The sequence below is a fragment of the Sander lucioperca genome, chromosome 15 (genome assembly GCF_008315115.2).
Source record: "Sander lucioperca isolate FBNREF2018 chromosome 15, SLUC_FBN_1.2, whole genome shotgun sequence".
Taxonomy (NCBI): Eukaryota; Metazoa; Chordata; class Actinopteri; order Perciformes; family Percidae; genus Sander; species Sander lucioperca.
The window spans coordinates 28,374,542-28,400,061 of NC_050187.1; the positions used below are offsets into that span (position 1 = coordinate 28,374,542).

At 42.0% G+C, this 25,520-nt stretch overlaps 1 protein-coding gene across 1 annotated transcript in view; it reads right to left on the reverse strand.

Annotated features, from left to right (window-relative positions):
* Positions 1-25,520, reverse strand: part of meis1b (Meis homeobox 1 b) — a 79,939-nt gene that overhangs the window by 19,442 nt on the left and 34,977 nt on the right. Inside the window, exons 8-9 of the mRNA XM_031315933.2 lie at positions 23,108-23,253; positions 4,245-4,321 (exon numbers count right to left, since the gene is read on the reverse strand). Of these exons, the coding sequence (XP_031171793.1) occupies positions 4,245-4,321; positions 23,108-23,253 (223 nt within the window). The remainder of the gene's footprint in view (positions 1-4,244; positions 4,322-23,107; positions 23,254-25,520) is intronic.

The following is a 25,520-nucleotide window of genomic DNA, read 5'->3' on the forward strand; positions in this document are numbered from 1 at the left end:
CGTCCACGTTTTCATGTTTCCAAGTTCTTTTTTCCCTCACCCTGCTCCACTTCTCTTTCCTCCCCCACTCACTTGCTCTCCTTCTCCTTCCCTCACCTCTTTCTCTCCTCTGTTCTCCCCCTGCTCGTCCATTCAGAAACCCGATAAGCGGCATATATGTACGTGCCACACTGCTCCTTTCTAAGTAGCCTCAACGTCCATCCACTCTGCCCTCTTAAATACTACCTCTCTCTTTCTCTCTCCCTCGCTCTCTCCCTGTCTATGCTTTTAAGACGTTAGTAAAAGGAGGTCTTATTGACAAAACAATCGCTCGGCGAGGCTTAAACACTGCCTTTAAAGGGGCATTATTAAATTGCAGGCAGGAAGGGGGGGGGCAGCCAACAAGGGAAACCTGATGACCTTGCCATCGATTTTTACATCACCGGAGCGTTAGGAGAACTTAGCAGAGAGATACTGACTGTAGCCAGAGAAAGAGAAAGTAGAGAGAGAAAGACATTTTATATGTTACGCTTTGAGCTTTTACTGTAGCTGCTGCCCATTCAGAGTCGTTTACAATGTGTGAGTAGGTTAAGGGTTGTAATGTTCAAGGACACTTCTTTTTTTTGGCTGCAAACCACAATGAGATGTTAATTAAATCTATTGCATGATATAATCCTTCGTGTCTTCAAAATATATTCAGAAATACAAACATAAAAAAGTTCAACACTGGCTTTTCTTTGTGTATTTAATGTATTGCATGGGATTTTATAGAATCATTTATATCACAATATCTTTAATGAACACAAATCCATCACAACAGCTTTGGAGTGTTTGTTGTATGCATTACTGTATGCCTGTGTGTATTCATTAAAAAAACAACCTTGTTCAGCATTTAACTGTGTGAGCATGAGTGTGTCTGCAGTATGCTTGTGTGGAAATGATACACTCCTATACTCTGTGTACACACCTAACCTGTCTAGAAAGTCTGTGTGTGACTTTGCATTTCTGTTTGGGCATGTACTGTATAGGCTACTATGTATGGATGTGTCGAAGTATTTACATTTGGGTGTGCGCAGTATGCGTACATTCTCAATATATGATATTGCTGTGTAAATGTGCACATGCATTACCACACACACACACACACACACACACACACACACTTTTTCATTCAAATTGAGATTCCCTGGTGCAGCATATTTCTGCCAATAATTCATGAGTGATCTGCGCCCCTTGCTGGCCTTTAGCATTTTTATTTAATCTGCTGAGCCCTACCGCATGCTCAGTCATCAATAATACACACCGACATGTGTGTTAACACATCTATGGTGCGTGTGAGTGCATGAGAGAGTGAGAGAGAGAGAGAGAGAGAGAGAGACATTATGTGGGTGTATGAGAGATAGTGTGTGAGTATATATGTGAAAGAAAGTGTGTGTGTGTGTGTGTGTGTGTGTGTGTGTGTGTGTGTGTGTGTGTGTGTCATGTAGAGAGAAAAAGGGAGAGTGTGTGCTCATACTGTTCCATGCTGGAACATGTGACAGGATTGCATTGTGCATTTGATGCGTCAGTTGTACATGTTTTTCATCGTTAGGTCTTTCCCTGTTGGGACAACAAACATGAATGACCTGTGGTTAATCTGCGTCCATTTGACATGTACCTAATGTCGATGGCCAGCGTATGACCGTGAAATACACTCTCACTAAGTGTTTTATGCTTTCTGAAGTCCTCCTTGCCTTGATGTTACAGTTGTAGACCTGATTTGGTGCATGAGATAATGTGTTTGTGTGCAACTCTGAGAGAATTTAGACATGCAGAAATTTGTGTATGTGTGTGAGCGAGTGTGTGTTCATCAACAGCACTGACAAACGGAATCACAGCCAGGGAAATTGACTTCACCAAATCAGTGGGTCAGGAGGTAACATCACCGGGGGTTGCTATGGAGACACCCAATGACGGGGCTTCCCAAGCAGCACAACAACACGCCTGCAAAATGGTAGTTCCCCTAACATAACCTCTCTCTCTCTCTCTCTCTCTCTCTCTCTCTCTCTATATATATATATATATATATCTCTCTCTCTCTCTCTGATGGTCTCTCCATCTATCTTTCTTTCTTCTCTGTCATCTTTTTATTCTCTCCTCTTTCTCCAACACGCCTCATCTTCTTATTTTCATTCTCTTCTCAATTTCTTTGTCTTTATCTCTCAGTCACCCCATCTTTTTACTTTATTGTTTTCCTTCTCAATCACCCATCCATGCTTCAATGTACTGCTTGCTAGCTCGAACAACCATGCATGGAAATATGCCTCTGGACAAGCATGCACACACACACATACATACACACACGCAATCACAATGACACACACACTTGTATACAACAAAATGTGAGGGGGCAGCGGGATCCCAGCATGCAGGGTTTAACAGCTAATACCCCTTAGATTAACCACCCCCGGTTCCCCTCTCTTACACACACACACACACACACACAGAACATCTTCTACAAACCAAGATTAACCTCCCACGATTTACACAGTGTGTGTTGGTCATGCACAAATAAACACACACCTTCAGGGTGTGTTGCTATCCCCCTACCAATAAAAACAACAAACAGAATGAGAGCCTTAAGTGACCAAGCTACTGTTCATGTGACTGACAGACTGACTGTCTGACTCATACACACACACACACACACACACACACACACGCAGCTTGGCTTTATCTCAGCTGTAAGAATTGATCCCCCATGGATTTTAGAGGGGTCACGTGATTTGATAACCTCTACAGGATTCCCTCTGGTCAGGAGGCATTTTCCTGCCAGTGTGTGTGTGTGTGTGTGTGTGTGTGTGTGTGTGTGTGTGTGTGTACATCTTTTTTGGCTTGGTATAAAATGAATTCTCCATAGACTGATACACCATACTCTAATCTAACGTCTGTCTGTCTCTGAGGTCTCAGATTGAACAATGGCTGGGAATATTGTTAACATCATTAGACAGCTGGTAATGGGGATTTATCTTGTCTCATCTCTTTCTCTCCATCTCTCCTTATCTCTCTCTCTCTCTCTCCGCTGCTCTTTGCCTTTCTGCAGTCTCCACTTTCATGCCTGTACCTAGCATATAACTTATACTTTCAAGGATTATTTTAAGGGCTGCTCAGATCAAACACCCTCTGCCTGGACGCTGCCTCAGTTACCCAGACTCCAGCCCCTTTAATTAGACATGGCTAATAACACTAAGCAAGTGCTGATAGCCATCTCTCTGATAAGACTAGCCGCACACGGACATAGGGCCCCTTTCTACCGTTAAAAGGGCTACCTAAGGTTAAAACTGCTAGTTAACAACCCTATTTTATGGCACTGGCCAGTCACGCTTGTGCCCAATTAACAGGCTAGTTGGCACTTACAGAGCATTAATCACGATGGCAATCAGGCTGTGCACTTCTAAGCTAGGCTCCTTGCTAACAGTAACAACTTAAAATGCATAATGAAAAGGAACTAAATAACAATGTATAAATGGACATAAGGTCAGTGGACAACCCCATGAAGTCATTAATAATATATATATATATATAAAGCATGCCGAAAAGTAACTCCTTTTCTGTTTCTTAGTTTAACTTTACAGTGATGCAATTTTTCCCGTCTTTTCAAATGTTATTTGGAATCAAAATATGTCATTGTTATCTGTGGAAGTAGCTGAAGTGCATGGCTAAATATCTCTGAAAAAGGGACTATTAACTTTAAGCTAGCTTCAAAGACAATACGGTGCATAAACTGGTAATAAATACTAAATGAGATGTTCATCAATTGATTAAAACAAATGTTAATCACAGTAAAAGGTGCTACAAAAAGCCATACACCAAAATAAGTCAAAGTAAAACCATATAATTAGTCTCATGGCTGCCACTTTTTCAGTAATCATTCTTGTATGACAGGAATAACATCCAATTAAATCATCTAACTTGCATGTTGGATGATTTCTTTGGATGTTTTCAGATGGTAGTTTGACTCTTAATTACCTCATGCTCATGTTTGGGCTGAGTTAGTCTGTTGGTTTGGAAAATCACTCCAGGCCATATCTCTTTAGATGGATTGATCTAGGTGAGGATGATTCAGTAAGTGGTGTGTGTGTGTGTGTGTGTGTGTGTGTTTCTGTGTGTGCGTGGGATGAAAATAGGGGTGGAGTGTAGGCATTAATTCCGATCATTAAGAACTTGGATAGCCTGGGGGTAGAAACCCCTAGAATCGACTGCATGTAAACTCTGAAATGACTTACCAGTTGTTCACTTGTAGGATGGTGAGGCCTGTGTCTTGTGCCAGCTGTTTCTTCTGTTCTTCTGACGGGTAGGGATGCTGCAGGAGAGAAAGGCAACGTCTATGAGAAAAGGCTGACCACAAATTGTTTAATGAAGCTTTTTGTTGTTTAAAAAAAGGGTTTGATGTGCCTTTTAGAAAAGAAAGGCTTGTTGTAGGGCACAGGTTATACACACACACACACACACACATATATAATCATACTGCGTAATGAGAGGTAGAAAATGAGATGTGTGCTCATGCTCATTGGTGCGTAATTATCAGTATGTGCCTGTGTGTGTGTGTGTGTGTGTGTGTGTGTGTGTGTGTGTGTGTGTGTGTGTGTGTGTGTGTGTGTGTGTGTGTATCTGGATGTATACTGTAAGTATGTGTGAGTGTGTTCACGTTAACTCTCTCCCCCCGATCATTAATGGAATATGAAATCTTGTAATTAATGGCAGCCAAAAAGGCAAGCCAATTAGAAAGTTAAGTGAAGTGGAGAACCAGCTCTGGTAATTAGGCAACCTCTTACACAAATATATTCCAGTAGACGGCCCCCCTTTCACCCTGCTGCATATGTAATCAGTGAGCGGGGAATATGTAACGTTAACCCGATGGAATACAGACAATAGAATGTAAAATCTCTCGTCTTTATTGCTGCTGTTTGCTTTTGTCCTTATTGCAGTGGGGTACAATAACATGACTCATGTTAAGTTTGCCACTTTGTTGTGTTTAGTTTTGCAGTTTCGCTACACTGATTGTAAATACCTTTAACTACAGAAACCCTTCCACGTTTCATCCTTTTAAGTACCAGCTTAACACAGGAACAGAAATGTACTCAAGTCATTTAATCCAATTTTCAGGATGGAACAATGTTACATTTCTCTAATGTAAATCAATTTTCACACAGAGATAATTCTCATTTTTATACTGTTAACTTAACTCTCATAATTCTCTTTAATCAAGCCGCATCACCTTGATTTTTGACCTTTTTGGGGAATTTGTTTAAACAAGAGAATTTGCACTGATAGATACATGACTTTACCTTACTCTGGGATTATTTTATATTTATCCAAATACTCATAAATATTACACATGAAAGACTACCCAAACAAACTTCAAGCCCAGTGTTTAAATACAAACAGCACCTCTTCGAGAAGCCGGCTGAGAACAGTTAAAGTTGAGCCACCTGTTTAAATATATAGAATGAATAAATTGGATAAATGTGAACCCGGGCAGTGTGTTGATTTATATTGGAGTGTGTGTGGGGGGGGTATCACAGTTGCACAGGGCCTTGTTCATGGAGGACAATGTGCTGTTCATGACTGAGACAAGACATGGACTGTGCTGAACACCATAGGCAGGCCATAAAAGAGGAGGAGAGGAGGGAGGAGCAGGGGAGCGGGGGAGAGAATAGATTGTTGAAGGGATATCACTAACTGGAAACTATGTATATTCCAAAATGCTAGGTATACATTTAGGACAGAAAGAAGAGATACCTAAATAACCAAAGATAATCATTAAAGCATTTTGCTACCCATGGGTCCGAATAACCTACCTAGTGATTTTTGTAAAATAAAATAATTACATTGTTGGCTAATTTTCCCATGTCCTCCTAACAATTCAAACAATAAATACCAAAGGGAAAAACAAATTTTAGGTTACTTAAACTTCCTTGAAAAGAGACAAAGAGCACCACTTATGTATAAGGCGTAGCAGTAGCCATACACAGACATTTAAACCCGTAATACCATTAATTCCAAAGATTCCCCTACGTCTTTCTTTTCTTACACAAAACTTGCAAATCCACAACAAAACGAGGGAGTGGCTGCATGTGTGTTTTGGCTGTTCAGCACCAACACAAAATAATTTTTTGACGACTAAAATGTATTTATTTGAATGATAGAAACAGGCCACCCTGACAGAATATTTATCTAGTTATTCTTCCGTGTTTTGGTGACCAACAATACACACATATGGCTATAATATCTAGTATGTCTAACAAGAACACACACACTTAATAGTCAATCAGACGTGCAAAATCAGTGCGGCGCCAGCGTTTTCATTTTTTCATTACAGTATTTTCAGCGAATAATGAACAGGATTGTGTTTAATGCTGGGATGACCCAGCAGAGAGAGAAGAGGGTGATTTTTTTTCCCAGCCTTCCCTTGTCCATGTGATTGGTTGTGGGGAATGGGAACACAAGGAGGCTAATTTCATGCGCTAAGTTATAATTGCATTGTCGCCTCTGGCCAAATATGTGTCCACTTCTTTTCTGCAACCATTTTTGTGTGTGAGCGTGCGTGCACGCGTGCGTGCGCGCGTGTGTTTGTGTGTACATGTATGTGAACAGTCTGCCATCCATATACTGTGTGTGTGTGTGTGTGTGTGTGTGTGTGTGTGTGTGTGTGTGCGTGTGTGTGTGTGTGTGTGTGTGTGTGTGTGTGCGTATACATATTTTCCATACTGTAGACTGATCAGATAGTATCGGAATTAAATAACTGCAAATCTGGGGCACCACTCGTCTGCCCGCGTGTTTAGAAAGTAAGAAAACTTTATTCTTTAGGGCTTGTGTCATCTGATGTTTTGACGCATTGAGCACTTTACATATAGCCACCACACACACTCACATGCGGACATATTGAAGCTAATCATGTGAACAATGTGTCTTTTAAGTCTTTCTTCTCAACAAACAAATGAAAAGATCAGTGTGTCCATTCTACGTGTCGTAGATGAGTGGAAGCAGGAGTGTCTGCCTCGTGATATCGGGGGGGCTGCAGCCATGCCAGGGGACACAGTACAACACAAATACACCCTGTTTCAGTACTTCCCTCCCTCAAGCTTCCCAGCACACACACAGACCGACAGATACACATAACTAGTCACACACAGACAGACACGCATGCAATGTCAGACAGCAGCACTGGGAGAAATATGTGTTAGTTGCATGAGTGTGCTGTGTTCAGCACACATCCTGCCAGTGATGGATTGTAACCGAGTATATTTACTCAAGTACTGAAATAAGAAAACTTTTGAGGTTCTTGTGCTTATAATGTGATTACTTGTTACAGAATTAACTACCCAACAGCATATAGAATTGGCAAAATTAGCCCCACCTGCATCAGCTACAGTATGAAAATGCTGTTTAAACATTAGAAAACAACTTTTAACTGAGGTAAAAAAAGAAAGTCAATGTAGGACCTTTACTTGTAATTGAATGTTTTTACGTTGTGGTATATCTATTTTTTACCAAAGTAAAGGATCTGAAAACTTCTTCCACCACTGCATCCTGGCCTTAATACAACCTCCTACAAGTGCCAGAGCTTTCATGTACAAAATAACACACACACTTAATGGAAGAGTTACCAGGAAGAGATGGTCTGAAAGCCAGTACATCATAACTGTTTTAGCCCTCCTTTTTTCTAAACTGCCAAATTAGCTCCTATCTGCCAAAACACTGTGATTAAGTTTCTCGTTTAGCAACAAGTCGCCCAGTTTTAATATTGTCTGTGAGTGATTCTGGTGTCTTAACAGCCTTTGGCAGTAGTTCAGCGGGTTGAAAGAGAGAAAGAGAAAAAGAGAGAAAGAGAGAGAGAGAGAGAGAGAGAGAGAGAGAGAGAGAGAGAGAGAGAGAGAGAGAGAGAGAGAAAGAAAGACCTTTGAGTAAAGCAATAACATGTTCTTTAAAACAGCAGATGGAAAGTTTCTGCGCATCCTTCCCTCCCTTCCCTCCGCCTATCTTAATGATATGTGTTCTCCAAATATACAACTCCTTTCATGAGAATTTCCACCCTGCTCGCTGCTTTCTGCTTGGCTTTGAGCATGTGATTGCCAGGAAGGGTGTGTGTTTTTGCTTCTCTCCTCCTCCTCCTCTGTGTGTCTTATCAATCAGTGTGTTAGTGTGCAAGCGTGGGTATGTGCGTGCATGTCTGTTGTGTTGTGTGTCCATTTGAGTCAAAGATTTGCTTGTATGTGTCTTGGTGTTTATTTGTGTGTTTGTTACTTATTTTAACCACTGAGCTTGCTGGGCCTTCAAGTTCAGCTGTGTCTGGTCACATATGTGTGTGTGTGTGTGTGTGTGTGTGTGTGTGTGTGTGTGTGTGTGTGTGTGTGAGAGTAACGGAGCATCAGTAACATCCCCTCCCTGTCTGACCGTTCTTCTCTAACCCTGTTCTAAAAGAGGGATAGATAGACGGAGAGAAGGAAAGAGAGGAAGAGGGAAGAAGGAGGCAGGGGAGGAGACATGGAAATGGATATCTGGAGCCCTAGGGGTTTAACAAAGAGATAACAGCATACATATTCTTCAAACCTCTCTTTACTCCCCCTGTCCCATGTCTAACCCAGGAGAAAAGTATTCTAGGCAGAGCGGCAGAAGGAAATGTCAACCATTACAGCTACCAGTGCTACAATAATAGTAATCAGATTACTTAATTATTTATTTGATAAATTACTTAAAATAAAGCTACATCAGCTTTAGATTATAATAAAGCTCTGCAGAATACATACTGTTGCAGTAATATTTTAATTGAATCTCATCTTGTGTGGACCTTGGTCTCATCTCATCTTGGTCTGACTTAATGAACTAATATTACATTACAAAAACTATTGCAAAGTAATGACACATCTTACTTTAAACGTCTTACATTTTGGAAGTTACCCGATCCTTCCCTTATAGTAGCTGCACCGCTATGTTTCGGATTTTCCTGTTCTGCTTCTTCATTTATGTTTGAGAAACCTGAAGCTAGAATGGCTCACTGTATGGGAGCAGCTATTTCCTTGGAGTAATGCCCAGGGCCACTTTGACAAGACACATCGCTATTGTGTAGACTGAATCTTTCACCTTTACTGGACAAACTGCCCAAACAATATCTTACTTTCATCTTAAGAACTGACTTCCTAAAGGTCATGGCTCCCTAATTCTTATTTCTGTGACTCGTAAACTGTACAAGGCCTCACCTTCACCACCAGTCTCTCAGAAGCAATAAGAGGGGGGAGAAAAAGAAAGAGAGAGTCTGAGTCACTCTTTTGTCGGCGATGCTCCACTTTACCACAAGGGGAGGGCTATTCCAGAAATGTCTTTTTATCTTGCTGCTATTCTCCCTTCTCTTCATCTCGCCTCCTCAGCAAAAACAGTTGTCTTTCCTCTTCTCTCTCTCTGGCTGTCTCTTCCCCTCACTGCTCCAAATACTTATTTTTCTTTTAATTTGGCTTTAGGTCAAACATAAGGTATCCACATTTTAAAACATGACATAAACTTTGAAAAAAAATACTATGAATATGAGAGTAAAATTCAACCTTTAAATGTTTTTGACTTTGTGTAAAGGGTATTTAAATATATACAGTATATATATATTTTTTAAAACATTTATCCAGAATTCTAAATGCTAGCCTACATTTTACCATTATATCTCCATCGTTATGTGTGTGATTCCATCTTTCCTAACCAATTCACTGCAGATACACAGTCCTCTCAGTCCTGTTCCTTCTTTAGCCATTAATGTTATGGTGTTATCGTTGCATATATTTCTATTTAAAGCCATGCTTCTCGAGCCTCTGTGCATCCCATTAAAAAGGCTTGACACGCCACATTAGCTTTATAAAACTGCAACCATGAAAGAGGATAGAGGGAGGAATAAGAGAGAGGAAAATCATATGTTGTCACAGTCATATGACGTGCCTCAAAAAGAGGCCATGACACTGCACAATCTGTGGAGAACAGACGTGGGTCAATGCTTATTTCGAGTAAGCTTACTTTACCACCAGATTGTTGGGGTTTGTTACGAGGCACAAGGATGCCAGAAAATGCAATGAATCGTAGTAAACAACTTGTTAATGTGCAACAATTTACTTTAGTGTACTTTTCCATTTTCAGTAAGACACGTTTTGTTACTTTTTTTTCAGCAACTGTGTCAACTGTCCTGACAAAGTAAACCCAAAGACCTGAAACACCAGGCAGGTTACAGCAAACACCATCAACATTATGCATGGTTATTGACTTGCATGTGGCAGTTGAGGTAAAAGTGAAAAGCCTTGACTTGGCCAGGTCTGTTCCCCTCAGTGTTCCCAGGTCAAATCACCGTAGAAACCGAGCTGCCCATCAGGAATGCCTAACGGCTAATCCGGGGGCCTTTTTGGCTAGAAGGGCATCAGAGTATCATACCAAACTGTCTTACATATATATACACACACACACACACACACACACACACACACACACACACACACACACACACACACACAGAGTTTACTGGAAGTGTAGCCTTGCTGCTGCCAGACGTGTATGAGATTTCCTTAAATATTTGGGGAGGCAAGTAGGCTACATTGTTATGCTAACAACAAATGTCCAGAACCCTGAGCACAAGCAGACTTTAAAACAAGCCTTTTAAACTGTAAGCCTGTTGTATCTCATACAACAAGCTTCCAATTTCCAAAATTTCTTGCTCATTCAGTGGAAGTTTCATCCTCTATGTGTGCTCATGCTGCGCTGTGAGAGCTACGCCATTTCAAATTCCTTTTTGTGTAGGTGGCATCGACTGACATCCCTTTGACTTCATTAGGGAGCAGGGACCCAGCAACAAAGCTGGCTCTGGGAGAAAGGGGGGATTAAAGAAAAAAAGAAAAGAGAGTGAGAGCGAACAAAACAACAACAGAAAAAAACAAAGCACCCCTAACCTAATTTCCTCTGATTTGGGCTGCTCCAATGCAAAATAACAAAACAGAGCAAAAACAGATCTTTTGAAAGACTCAAAATGAACCAACTACAGGATGAGAGTTTCAGAGTGCCCTCTGCAAAGCCTGCGCAAAATAAACGCCCCCTGTCTTAGTGCTGTAAAGCGCAAAAAAAGCAGAAATAGCCTCTATTATGGCATTGGACTATGGTAAACCAACTCAAAGCTTGTACCATGAATAATTCATCACTGTTTTGTTTTTTGTTAGAAACCCTGATATATGCACCAGAAATGGCAAAAAAACAACATTTTAAACAGTTTTTGTCATCAAATCTCTCGATCTCTTCAGAAGATAAAGAAAATGGAGAAAAAACAGATGTTCCTGCGCTTTTCATTCATTAATGAGCATTTTCCCTCTCAAAAAACAGCTTTTGTTGATTTAGGGAAATCTCACAGCACACTTGCCTATGGGAATGAGATAAATCCAGTTAGCTTGTGAGGCAAAGGGTAAAAAGTATGTCATTAAAGCTCTAGTACAAAGTGGATTAGACAATGTACAGCATTACCAGCTTCTTCACTGATAATTGATGATTAGCATCATTCATTGCTTTTCTAAAACTCTAAGGGCACATAACATAATGCAGGGCAGCAGCCACTGCTGTAGCTGTTACTGCTGTGCTGCAGGGTGTGAACAATGATCCGTGTGCTTTACAGTTGGGTGGGTCTATATGTATACAGAAGCTTATACTGTAGCATGTATGCACATGACCAAGTCTCAAGTCTGTATTGTTGTGTTTAACAGAATGTAGAGGGTGAGCTCTGTTGATACTGAAGGAAAGCATCTAATATTGTGTGCTGTATGTGTGGTGTCTGTACTCTGGTTGTTTTCACTAAGAGCAAGGGCGTGCTTCATTAGTCCTCCCCATTCCAGCTCAGGGGAGGCTAAATTTATTAAGGGGGCCGGATGTTGCACAACACCTGCTGCTGTGCTTCCCTCTGTGCAATAAAGGGAAGGGGGTGCAACATGCTAGCTAGTGCTAGTGGTAAGTGCTGCTCGTTGGACTGAGGCTGATGAGCTGGGGCTAATTCAGGGGGTGATTATGTAGTTTGCTGGACCACTAAACCTCTTTAAGCCCGTAATTACTGCCTATTTGAGCGAGGGGAGGCTCTCCAAAGCAATCGGTACTTGCAACAAGCGGCGCAGTGAACGGCAGCCACAGCTGGAGGTGGGCAGCCTCAGGGCTGCCTGGGATGGAGGGGGTGTGTAAATGGGGAGTAGGAGGGATCCACAAAGCCTCATCCCTGTCAGGTACCGCAGAAAGCTGAGAGAAAACAGTGGGATGCCCCTGAAAGCATCAGCATGCTAGCTACAGTGCTTGGAGCTAGCATTCTAGCAGTGATCTCTGAGCTTAAAAACAAATGTTCTCTTGTTACACACAGCTACAATACACAGAGCTCGTTACACGGGGCAGAGAAACAAAGTGCTATTACTAAGAGAGTTCAGAGCAACATAACAAAAACTATTAAACGAGTAGACTTCCTAACCACACAAACTCTTCTGACTAAATTGAGCTGGGAGGTAAGCGAGGGGGAGGGGGATTTGATGTGTCATTGTGATGAGAAACTAAAGGGCTTTTTTTAGACTCAATGCCTGTGCCATACAAGAGGGAATCAGATTGTCAGATTGCACCTCGACCATAGGGGAAATCCATTTCATTTCACCTGACTTTCAAGGAAATTTGACTTTACGTAATGCCACTGAAATCTGATCTCTCAGAGGAAGCAATTTGGGGACCACAGAACAATCTAATAACCCTGGCGATATTATTATGTTATTATCATAATTACCCTTTTGCCCCCAAAGTTTTAATTAGAAACTCACCGTTGGCCCCTAGGGGGGTAAAATGAACCTGGGTTGGGGGAATGCTGAAACTAGGTAAGGGTACTTTACAATTGCTCCCTTATGCTCTTTGGAGCGGCAATTATAAGAGGGAAGGAGGACGCAGCCATTGAAAGATTCTCTCTCTGCCTCCTCTGTCTTTCTCTGACATCTCTGTCATTCAAAGTACAGCTACACACCTCCCTCCTTCCTCATTCCTGTGTCTTCCTATCTTTCTCACCTGTCTCCACCCCCTCCATCCCTCTGTTCTATATTTAGCATTTTGCTTAACTATCTCATGCTGCCTCCTTTTCTCCCCTTTCTCCCACCTCCACCTAACTCTACTCTTTACTGTAGCTCTCATCTTTTCCTTCAATTTGAATATCCTAGCCATTCTTTCATTACAGCCAAATGCATCCCTCCATCTATCTCTTCTGCTTTCTCTCTCCCTCCTCGACTTTAGCAGCGGAGGGCTTTCTCCATCAGTGCACCACTTTTACAAATCAATTACTTAATCTGTCGTAACAAACAAGTGAGCAGCACCCTCAGCCCTGTTCACTTCCCCCTGCCATCGCCAACACTACAACAGCACGTCTCAGAGAGAGCGGAAGGAGAGAAAGAAGGAAGAAAGCTGACAAACATGCAATGTGAGCTTTGTTTAGAGTGCGTTGGAAGACAGATGAATTGAGAAAAAAAAAAAAAAGGGGGGGGGGGGGGATAGGAGGACTACAAACATGTTTGAAAGATGGGAAGAAGAAGTGAAACGAAGACAGGATAGTAAAAGTAAGAAAAATTAAAGTGTGTGGCATGAGTTTTCCCACCACATCTCTTCTCCAAGCCCTCAGCTGTGTCCAACTCCTCTACCATGAGTTATTGCCTGTCTGCATTCACCACCTGGTTCACTAGCTATGATTTCTCTCACTCCGCTGGACACACATTCTGACACACCACAGACAAACACACACACACACACACACACACACACACATCTACACATCTACACATCTACATACATGCACGTGTGTGTCACAGATGCACTTACATTGCCATGCACACAAACATACACCCGCTCCACAGGGGCACCTTGGGTCAGCTGGCCAAGTGTAAACATACTACCAGCCTATGGGCATACCATCCATGCCACTTGCCTCTAGTGCATCATGAGCCTTACAGTGTTTTATGCAGAAATCTTCAATCATAACATCAGGAGACAAGTAGGTGTAAAATGATAAGTTATGGATAGATATCACGAGATATCTCATCTATAAATCATGGCTCTTTCCCAATGCCTTTGAAACAGTGCAAGTGCACCAATATTGCTATGATATCATGGTTCAAGGCCATTAAAATGCAAGGCAGCTGTACATTATAGAAAAATTGAGTGAGAGGGAGTCATGGAAGAAAAGAGGAAAGGGAAAGAGAGGTCAGAGAGGCAGAAGACATGCATAAAATATAGGAAAAACCCTTATGGTTTTTCAGAAAGAAGTGTTTTGTCTGAGAGGGAGACAGAGACAGAGTGTAGGGGAAAGAGAGAGGGTTCACGCATGGGAGAGAATAAAAGTGGGAGGAACTGAATTGATAAATTAGTTCAGCCAAAGCGCAAACTGATTACGGCAAAGCCAAAGGATCCATCGAGCATACGCACGGAATGAGACACAAAGACATGCACACACACCCTCATACACAGCACTTACAAAAGACACGTGAAGCTGAGATATACAAATAATAGCACGACTGCATATGCAATCACACACAGATGCACACACACACACACACACAAAATGTATCTAGGGCAGGCTGCTGCAGTTGCTGTAAGTAAAATGTATTGAGCTGCTGACTCCAGCCAGAAAAGATCCCACAATCCTCTGGATCACCAAACACAGCCTAATGGATAATGGCTAACAGCTAGCGCTAATGTGATTTCACACTTAGCAGATTTAATATATCACTGGCTGAACAAAATCATGCTATGCACAGAAGCTATGCTAAACTCTTGTTTCTTGAAAGGGGGTGAGCATTTTACTGTCAAAGTTATATTTAAGGAGTTTTAAACAAAAAAGGAAGTATCTTGGAGGTAATGTATTTGCTTACAGTGAGAATGAGAGGCTAATGTGCTAGCATTGCTAATCCCTAAGTGTTGGATAGAATCATTCCAAGCTAACCACAGACTTATGACAATATTTTCCCTGACTCTTCCACACGTCAACTTGCCACTCACTCTCCAACAAATACCACAGTGATGGTGGGGAACTCCACACCCCACCCAGACACTGACATCACTGCTGTGGGGCCTATGCGAAAAAGTGTGTGTGTGTGTGTGTGTGTGTGTGTGTGTGTGTGTGTGTGTGTGTGAGCGAGCGTGAGCGCGCGTGCATGTGAATCTGACTGTATTTGTGTGTGTCTGAGGGCTGGGAGTGAGCCTCTTTTTCGGATTTGCAAATCTTCGTTAACTGATTAGTGGGTACCAAACCAAGAACGATTTCACACATCCGAGTTTTTGGGCCTTTGTCCACTCTGAAGACACACACACACACACACACACACACACACATTGACACACACACACACACACACAACACTTATCCCACACAGCTGATAATGAAAAATAGAACTAGTGTGAAACACAGCTTCAGCATGAAGCCATCAATCACTCAGACGTACAACAATGAAACCACACACTGAACTGTTTCATAGTTTCCCAGCTATAAAATTATAAGAGGGCTGGGGGGAGGGAAAAGCAAAAGAAGGATAAAGAAGAAGAAAATGGTAATGATTGTAGGTAATTGCAAAATTAAAGAGTGTGATTAAATATTCTCTCACCGTGATGTTTAATCATTTAAACATGTTACATTTTAAAACGTTTAAAAAAAAAAAAAAAGGAAGCGTTGAGCTGTTATTGAGTCAATCGCTGGGCTAGTAACGTCTAAGAACAATTTTTAAAACATTTGTAAAAGCAGAAACTAAAAATGAGTGTGTGTCTGTCTGTCTGTGTAGTGTGTGTATTCTGGGGAGCCATGTTAGATCTCTTGCGACTGGTGATCCCCTCCAGTGCTACTGACCGACCTTGAGGGTCTGTAAAGTTCTCACGTTCTCAAGGAAACACCCCGCCCCCCCCCCACACACACACACACACACACACGCTTCCTTTTGGTCTAGATCTATGGCAGACATTTTGGAAAAGTTCAAAGGTGGCCTAAATTAAAAGTTAACTGCCCTTGAGGGCTTTTAAATAGAGGGGTAAAACGATACAAGAAACAGAGGGGAAAGTCGGAGAAAAGCTGAAATAAAGGTTGACAGAAATGTAAAGGGACTTTGTAAAATGCCTGACCTGGGGTTATATATATATATATATATATATATATATACATATATATATATAGTATATTTAAAACTAATCTTAATCTAATATTCTTAATCTTATCTAATCTTCTTTGGTATAAAATGTTCATATCACCTACAAGCCAGGGAACATTCTTCTTCTGTCGTATATAGTAAATGGCAACTTTATTTAGACTTTTCTGTAAATGGACATGTGTTTGGACTGTGATTTCAAATTAAGAAAATAAATCAGAAAGCATATAGGAGATTTGGTTTTTCTAAACAATAGTCAAGTAAAATGTCAATATTATCCTGATATTTCTGCAAACTAATACCTATCCTCCTAAATCTACCAACATCTGCCATGTGTCAGTCTTTCTACCCATCTACTGTATCTCTCTATCCATCTATTCATCTACTCATCCATCCATCATTCCATCCATCAATCATGAAACAGATGGCCTTTCAGGAGTCCTTGTCAAGACTGATGGCTTCCCTCTGCCCTGGCCATACCATAACCCCCTCTCCACCAATACCCCCAAAACCACACATAACACACACACACACACACACACACACAAGTCCTGCCTCCTCCACCTCGACTACATGGGCCGTCCTATTATCTACTATGCACTCTCATGAACGACTATCGACACTCCTGGAAAAAATGTTTTACCAACTTTTAATACAGAATAAACATGAATGCTCAGGAAATGGTTGCAAATTGTGTGAGAAGTCTGTATGTCTGTGAGGGTCAGTCCACAAAGAGAAGCCCCCAAAGAGAGCTGTCTGCCTTTGGTCCCTGGGGCCTGTCAGGAGGGATAATTGATGATGTTTTCATTACAAGGTGTGGGGTAATGTGGGGGTTGGGGCACAGTATGAGTGTGAGCATGTGTGTGCGTGCATGTATGTGTGTGTGTGTGTGTGTGTGTGTGTGTGTGTGTGTGTGTGTGTGTTGTTGGGGTAAGCAGGTTGACTCAGCTGCCTCCTCTGACACCAACCACTCCTGTGATTGGTAAGTACAAGTCTTTGCTTCCAAATGCCCTCGTACAAACACACACACGCACACACACACGCACGCACGCACACACACACACACACACACACACACACACACACACACACACACACACACACACACACACACATACACACACACACACACACACACACCTAGTCGCACACATGCACTAAAGAAATCACACACACATTTACACAAAAAGTAGCCATCAAAGATAAATACACACACAAACACACAGCCCAAAGCCATTTCTATCATATTCTGAAACTGAATAAAAATGCTGACAATAAGAACTTGTTCTCTTGTTTTCCTCCGCCGCTCTGTCTCATCATAGTGTCATGCCAGGCCTTTGGCAGATCTGTCCGTCTGTCTGCCATCTCTTAGGACCTCTTTGAAATCCTAATGCAGTGGCGCCTAAGATTCTGACTGCCACTTAGATTGAATTAAGACCTAATCAGAGACACCAGGCCACATAGGCCACTACATTACTTTACAGTATCAAGATGGACATCGAGCCTTTGTTGCCGTTGATGAATAAATGAATGAAAACACAGTCAGCTGATTTTCTCCTTTTATAGCTATTAATGAGGAAATTGAAATTATTCTTCATGAGAAACTTAATTTGTGCAGTGGATAACTAAGACAAACAAGTCTAACAACAATCGCAGGAACACCGTAGTCATAAATATGTACATTTGTCCTACTGTACTGTATGTTATCTCCCTTTCTCTTTCCCATTCCCTTTCTTTCTTAAAAAAGTAAACTTCAGACTAGGGACAATTTTGCACGTACAGATTTTTGGTTGGACCAGTAGGATAACACCCCTCCAGACCTGGGTTGCCGTGGCGGGTCAGGGTTGCCGCGGGTGACCAGGGTGCTGACATGTCCAGGCTCTAGCAATAAACAGACAAAGACTAATGGCATCTGAGGCAATGGCGAACTCTGACCTCAAAAGTTTTTTCCCTCCCTTCTGTTGTTTAGATGAGGCTTTATATATCTGGTTTGTGTTCTCTTGGTGAGAAGTTCAGGAAGTGATAGGTTGTGAGTTTACACGCTGCAGTAATAATCTGCTGAATTTTCATATTGATTATATATATATTCTCTATCAAGAACAGATAAAACACATTAGTGAGTCACTCTATGACCATCAAAAGAACACAGACACCCTCGTCCAACCTGGAGAAAGCAATTTCCCAAACAAGCTTGACAGTTGAGAGTACTCTGCCCTGTTGTTCTATGTTCAGTTCAACTCCAATCGAAACCATTAAGATATAAGGAAAAACATATTGCCTTTAATGATTAGTGCACCCACCCATCCATCCACACATCTATCACTTCCTCTCGGCCCCTCGCAACCCTGCACACTCAGCCTGGATTCCTCCACCACCCAGGGCCCACGATAGCGAGGCTCCTGCCCTCCTCTGCCAGCGCAGAAATGAATTATATTGCCTTTCACACCTGTTTCTGCTCAAAAGCCTGCTGCACACTGTTGTGTTGCGGAGAAAAAAAAAAAAAACATTTCCAAGGGGGGTAACGGCACTCGCCTAGCTCGGCTACATCTGCGTACACGAGCGGTTAAATTAGACTCTAATTGTATTAACGGGGGATTATGCCTTCCAGTTGGATTTTTTATACTTTCTTTCTGTGCATTTTACACATTTTAAGAGGAGAAAGGAAGAGGAGGAAAAAAAACTCTCATTGAGCTCATTGAGGGTTTGCGGGTTTGGCTTCTTTTATGAGCTGCGATCGCGGCTGCCCCTCGTTACATTGAGTATGTGTACAAATAGAAGGGGAGGAGAGCCACAATGAGAGAGTGTTAGTGATAATGTGTATGAGAGTGTGTGTACCAGTCTGCCAGGCTAATATACCGATGCTAACACTCTGAATGCCAACACCCCCCGTTCCCTACACACACACACACACACACACACACCTACTTCAGTTTAGCAAGGCAACAATCTAAACGGGTGTGTGTAGTGGGGAGGTGGGGGTGAATTCCATCTAATTACTCTATCACATAATTTCACAAATTGCCTTTTCATAGGGGAGTGGAGAGCAGAGCACAGGGCGCGTTGGGGATTTGAGGCCTGAGCTTTCATTTACTACTCATTTCTTGTTAAATTAAACAAGAAAATACCATTTGTGAGGAGGAAGGGCTGGGTGAGTGGGGGGTAGTTGGATTCCAACTGCACAATAGGAGGGATGGAGGAAACAGAGATTGGGTACAAGCTATTTCTTTATCTCACTGCTTGTCTTTTTGGTTGTAACACAAAGCAACCAGGAAGCTCAGCCACTTATGCAATCAGTTTAGAATTGATTCGACAAATTAAATCATTTTGTTAAACATATATTTTTTAGCTATTTCCTGAAAAACATCTGTTTAAACACATCCTTATTGATTTTAAGCAGATATAAAGGTGAGTTTGTCAATTGGACTAAAGCATTTTTGCAGCTTTATCTTATCAAATGTCCCATTTAGTTAGTCAGTAAAACCAAATGACTGCTAGTAGTCACAACAAATGTTTCATTGTCAATGGAAAACAAAGATCAAAATGAGTTGAGGACACAAGTGGAAAACCCCTCTGCTGCCCTTTATTTTGGTTTCCCACCAAGTTTACAGCTGCGTGTCAATCTGGCAGCGAGCTGCGTGGTCCGGCCATCGGTGACAGGCGGTTAACGCTAATGTCCAAGTTGGAGCCGCCAAATTCTTCCGATGAACTTGTCCCACAAGCACTGTTGACAACATATGAGCTCATAGGGCGTGTTGGAGAGAACTCAGCAAGCTGCGACTGTCGTCATATTAAATTCAATACCACTGCTCTATCTGTCATTCTACCCATCACACAACAGATAGAAGCATATTTCTACTTCTTTTTCTGTTATTTCTTGTTGTTACAACAAACATGGCACACTCCGCTTCAAAATCGTCCCCTTTTCCTGCTATAACAAGACATTGAAAGTGAGCATTCTTGATGGATAAGTGAGATGCAGAAATGTCTTCAAAACAACAGTAAAAAAATATATGAATGCCACCTACCACCTACCCTGCTGGTGCACTCGCAGCCTCAGTTTGCCACCCACCTTCCCCTTCCTCATCGGTACAATGGGAACTCCCCTGAGGGTCCAAGTGTGAGGGCGAATAACAGAAAATACATGAAGGTGGGTATCCAAACTTCTACTCTATTCTGTTCCATTGTCCCTTCACAGTCAAATCCTGCATATCTTTTGTGTAGGGCCACAGCACTCTGCCATGAATTTGTGTGTGTGTGTGTGTGTGTGTGTGTGTGCGTGTGTGTGTGTGTGTGTATATGTGCATGCATGCGTCTGTGTGTGCCTAATTGGCATTGTGTCTATCTCTAAGAGACCAGACTCACATCCTCCATCCCTCTGTGAAACAAAGGCAGGCCAGCTGATGATGCTGTGGATGAGCCCAGATCAGCTGTCCATGTTTATGTTTGTACCAGCAGAGACAGAGAGACATACTGCCAATGTAAGATATACTGTAAATATTTTTGCATTAGAGGTGCTATGTGTAGCATTTATAAACACAGATATATGGTGATTAAATTAATGGTGATACTGAAGAAAGATTACTGTAAACAAATGAGACCACTGCGAGCATTTATCTGACACCAGTGGTATTGTTAATGCCAGTGTTACTCAAAATTAAGACCACATTTTCCATAAACAAAGGAGATGTTTCTACTCTCCGCCTGGGTTTCATTTCTATTTGGCTTTGCTGAATGATAGACATATTGGAAGTGATTTTCCAATCAACCTTTCAGTTTACTTCTCAGTTCTTGCACCATGAGAACAGCAGCTTCTTCCTGTTTAGTGCCATAAAGCAAAAGAGCCTATGTGACATTGTGTGCCTGTATGTGTGTATGTTTTAGTTTATCTTTCTCTTCTTCCTGGGAGAAGGATAAGGCTGATGGATCCTTCTTATCCACCTCTTCACCTCCTTGCCTTCTCCTCCTCTTCTCTTCTCCCTCGCTCCCTTGACACACACTTATATCCTTCCCACTGTTTGAGATCTGACAGTGCAGAAGCCTCCCATAAGCCCAACTCATGGTGTAATATGACACAGTAGGGGTGTGTGTGTGTGTGTGTGTGTGTGTGTGTGTGCGCGCGCGCGTGCGTGTGTGCGCGTGTGTTGTGTGTTTCACTAGGCTAGTGTGTTTTCACAGACAGGATATGTGTGTGTTTCAAACACCTTCCCCCTGTAGCCCCGAAGGTTTCGGGGGTGTATGGTGTTTGTGTGTGTGTGTGTGTGTGTGTGTGTGTGTGTGTGTGTGTGTGTGTGTGTGTGTGTGTGTGTGTGTGTGTGTGTGCGTGTGCGTGTGTGCAGGGTGATGGAGAGCTGGTGGTTTGTGAAGGAGGTGGTGAGGGTTAGATGGAAAGGGGAGAACACAAAGAGAAACAAAAAGTATAAGAAGCCTTGTGAGATGTGTGTGTATTCTGTGTGCAGATATTCACTTTATATCTCTGCCAAATGCCACACTACAGTACACGCAAAATAAAAAAAGTTCCTCCAATTTGCCATTAACACTATTGGAAAACAGTAATGCATACCATCAACATCAACGATAGAGAGCTACAAAAAAGGAAAAAAATAGAAAGTGGAGCCCATGCAATATCCATAATCCAACAACAAAATTACTTTCCCCAGCATCCTCCCTGCTGGCTTGTGCAAACCACCACCCACTCAGCCAAACTGTATCGCGTTCTCCACAAACCCCTGACAAAGGCAGAAAGTGAGTGATGCAAGCCTGGCTGAGGTTAGTTTTGAAACATATTTCCTCAACACTAGATTCAAATTGTAATCAGGAATTTAACACAGTGCAACAATAAACAGAGAAAAGAAATAATTATTTTCAGCTTCTTTTTTAAAAACTGCTTTACACATGAACTACTACGATGCATTTTTTACGTAAATAACTTAGTCTTGTTAATCTCTTCTGAATTTCTTCACACCTTCATGCAAGAATAACCTGTGTACATCTTTTTAGATTATTTTTATTTTTATTTTGTTTAATCCTTTTTGAAATGTAACCTTTTTGACATACAACTAGCCTAATATTTAGCATGAATCGTTTTTTGCTGTCATTTGATATATTATTTGAATCACTGAGATGTCAGCTGTCATTCAGAGGTCTTGAGCTGTTGTAGTTTGAATGTCAGGTAAGTTTAAGTCTCTGGAATAAGTTTTGTGTCTTACAATGCTAACTGTGGCTGGTGAATTCATCATGTTTGAAATGATAGACATGTGTTGTTAAAGAAGACAGCATTCTATTTACTGTTGGCTCTATTTTCACAGTCACATTTGTATATTTCAGCATCAAAATACATTTTTTCCCACGCTATTCCCCCCCCCTAACAATTTGCGATGCTGTCAGCGGGTACTAACGGCATTGGTATCCCTGTTATAACTGAATGGAAATAAAGCCAAACCACAGGCCTTTTCAGCAACCTAGGCATCTGTTAAATAATGACAGATTTGTTCTTAATAAGGTTCATCTATGTATATGCAGTTATGGCCAGGAGCGTCTCTCCTTAGCTTCAACCTTATTCAGTTTCAGCACATGAGGAGCGCAGGCTGCAGAGATGGCTGGCACACTTTGAAGTGTTCACTGTATAAACCAGGATATATTGTGAAGGGGGGAGAAGGGGGGGGGGCTGTGGTGGTGTGTATGTGAGTGTCAATGTGTCAGTGGGTTTGTGTTTATGTGTGTTTCTTTGTGTACAAGTGTATTTGTGTCAAAAAAGACAGGAGCATCGCTAGAAAGACAGAAGGTGTGTGTGTGTGTGTGTGTGTGTGTGTGTGTGTGTGTGTGTGTGTGTGTGTGTGTGTGTGTGTGTGTGTGTATATAAGAGTTAGAAAGCCTGTGGCTGTGAAGTGAAGTTGAAGTGTACACACATGATATGAAACTGAGAGCAAATGGTGTTTCATTCAACTCACTGTTAGGTGCTGAAAGAGCCATGCTCTCATAATGTTGGTGGCCACCTTAGGGAAGATCCCTCTCTTCTTGTTGCGTTTCTTCTCTTTATCCGGGTCATCATCATCCCCTGTGCTCGGTGAAGCCACGCTGTTGTCCAGGCCATCACCTGTCACATGACAAGAAACAGGAAGAGACAGCGGAGATCAGACACACAGTTTGTTTACTTCCTGCATTCGCTGCGCCTCTGCGTTCAAAGGGAATAAATACGATTTCGAAGGAATTCTGGAGGGCTTTGTATGCACAGACGGAGGGGTATAGAGACACAACAATGGCAAGCAGAGAATGGCTGGAAAACAGCACCTCATAAATGCATTCATTTTTAATACATTTATAAATAACCCTGCCTTTCATTTTTCTCCCCCCGCCACTTGAAAACACAGCCAGCGCTCGCATCTTTCTGCGAGAAAGAGAGGGAGAAGGGGAGCACAAAGGACTTGTAAGGTCGCATTTCCCCACTCTCCCATCCAAGCCTGCACAGAATTGAAAATGACAGAGAGATTTAGTCTTTATTATCCTGAGGGGAAAATAGTTATTGAAGCGTCGCCCCAGCGCATTCTGCCATTTTACCTGAGGTGGAAAGAGTAACACGGCACTACAAAAGGGGAGGTTGCGAGGAGGGGGGAGGCAGAAAATAAAAGGAAAATAGGTGGAAAAAGGGAAGTCAGAGGCACAAACAGCGCTAACAAAGCTAGCTGCTTTTCATAACAATGGCGTCATGGCTGCTTACAGCAACCTGTAGGGCTTCGATAAGGCTCTATTAAGGCCAGTTAACCTCACCTAAGGGGAACACTAGACAGCTTAGAGTATTTGAGCACTGAGAGGTAAAGTGAAAGGAAGGCGCTCCATGGGCCTTTTCTCTGCATTCAGACTCAACAACAAGAACTCATACACACACATACACACACATATTCAAACTACCCAATTACTGTACGCATTCTATACTATACTGCTCCAGTGGAGAGAAAAAGGCTCTTTCCATCTGTGGCTGTGAAAAGCCTAATTGTTATTATCATTATTCAAAAATGCATCCACCCTCAATAAAGACGATAATCATAAAAGAAACATGAGGCGAGGTAAACAAATGGCACCCTCACTGCTAGAAATTTCAGCAGCTGATAACTGACTTTTGTCCCGTGCCACCTCTCTCGACTGGAAGTGAGGGGAAGGAAAGAAGAAGAAGAAAAAACGTTCAAGCAGTGCACAGAATTGGATCCAGTTATATATTGATTACACACAAAGCACTTCTAAAGCTTCTAGGTCTATTCACTATGACGGGAGTAGATAACTGCATTCGAGCGGGCCCGTGCTCCGCTAACTTGCAGAGGGCGACACCCAGCACCTAGCTAAACCCTAAGCCCCCGATTCATCGATAATTAATGGGGATGTTGGCGCTAATCCGGTTGGAGATGACTTTTTTCCAGCCTGCCGCATCAATGGAATAATCAAGGGTCTAAAACCCAGGCCTTTGCTCCCCATTACCTCGGGCAAAAGAATTCCTGAAAGCATGCCTGGAGGGTACCTGAATTATATACACCATTAGGAGAGAGAGGCTCTCAACGATCCATACGAAACAACACTCTTGGCTAGCTCTCACTCTCTCTCGCCGACTGTTCTGGCAGAAGGAGATACATATGCACACATATTGAAGGCTTTTTAATGAACCTCTCGTGGAAGCGGAGGTGACGCTATGGAGGGTGGGGGAGGGATATAACAAGAGCTTGATTTTCATAGATACTGATGCAAACGCCACACACTTCACATCAATAATGCACACATGCAGATAAAGCTGGTGGTAGGATTGGGCTACTATAGCACCAACAAAAGGTCAAAAGTTGAATTCAGGCAATGTGAGCAAGTCAGTAACCTCTGCCAGTTTACTGTAAGTTACTGGATAATCTGTTGATTATTGATCTGATTAATCAATCAATTCCACAGTTTCCAACGTTACTTCCACAAACAGTCTAACATCTAAAGATATTCAGTTTGCAAGGATATAAAACAGTGAAAAACAGCAAATCATTACATCCGAGAGCAGAAACTAGTGAATCGTTGACATGTTTTCTTCATAAACAACTTAAACAATTAATCAATTATTGTTGTCAATGAACTAATCCATTAATCGACTAACTGAAGACAATGAACTCCTTACACCAAGCTCCTAGACCGCTCTCTGTCTAAAAACACACTCACATTGCAAGCTTCAGTTACATCATTAGCCCGGGACAAACGCAGCCTGAGCTCAACAAGTGAGTTTTTTCTGCCTACTGTTTCAGGGCTAAAATACACCCACCCCTCTGTCTGTCTCTCACTTTCTCTTTTCTTCCCTGCATCTCTCTGCCTGGTGGAAAAGAGGGGTGAGCCGAGTCGAGGCCC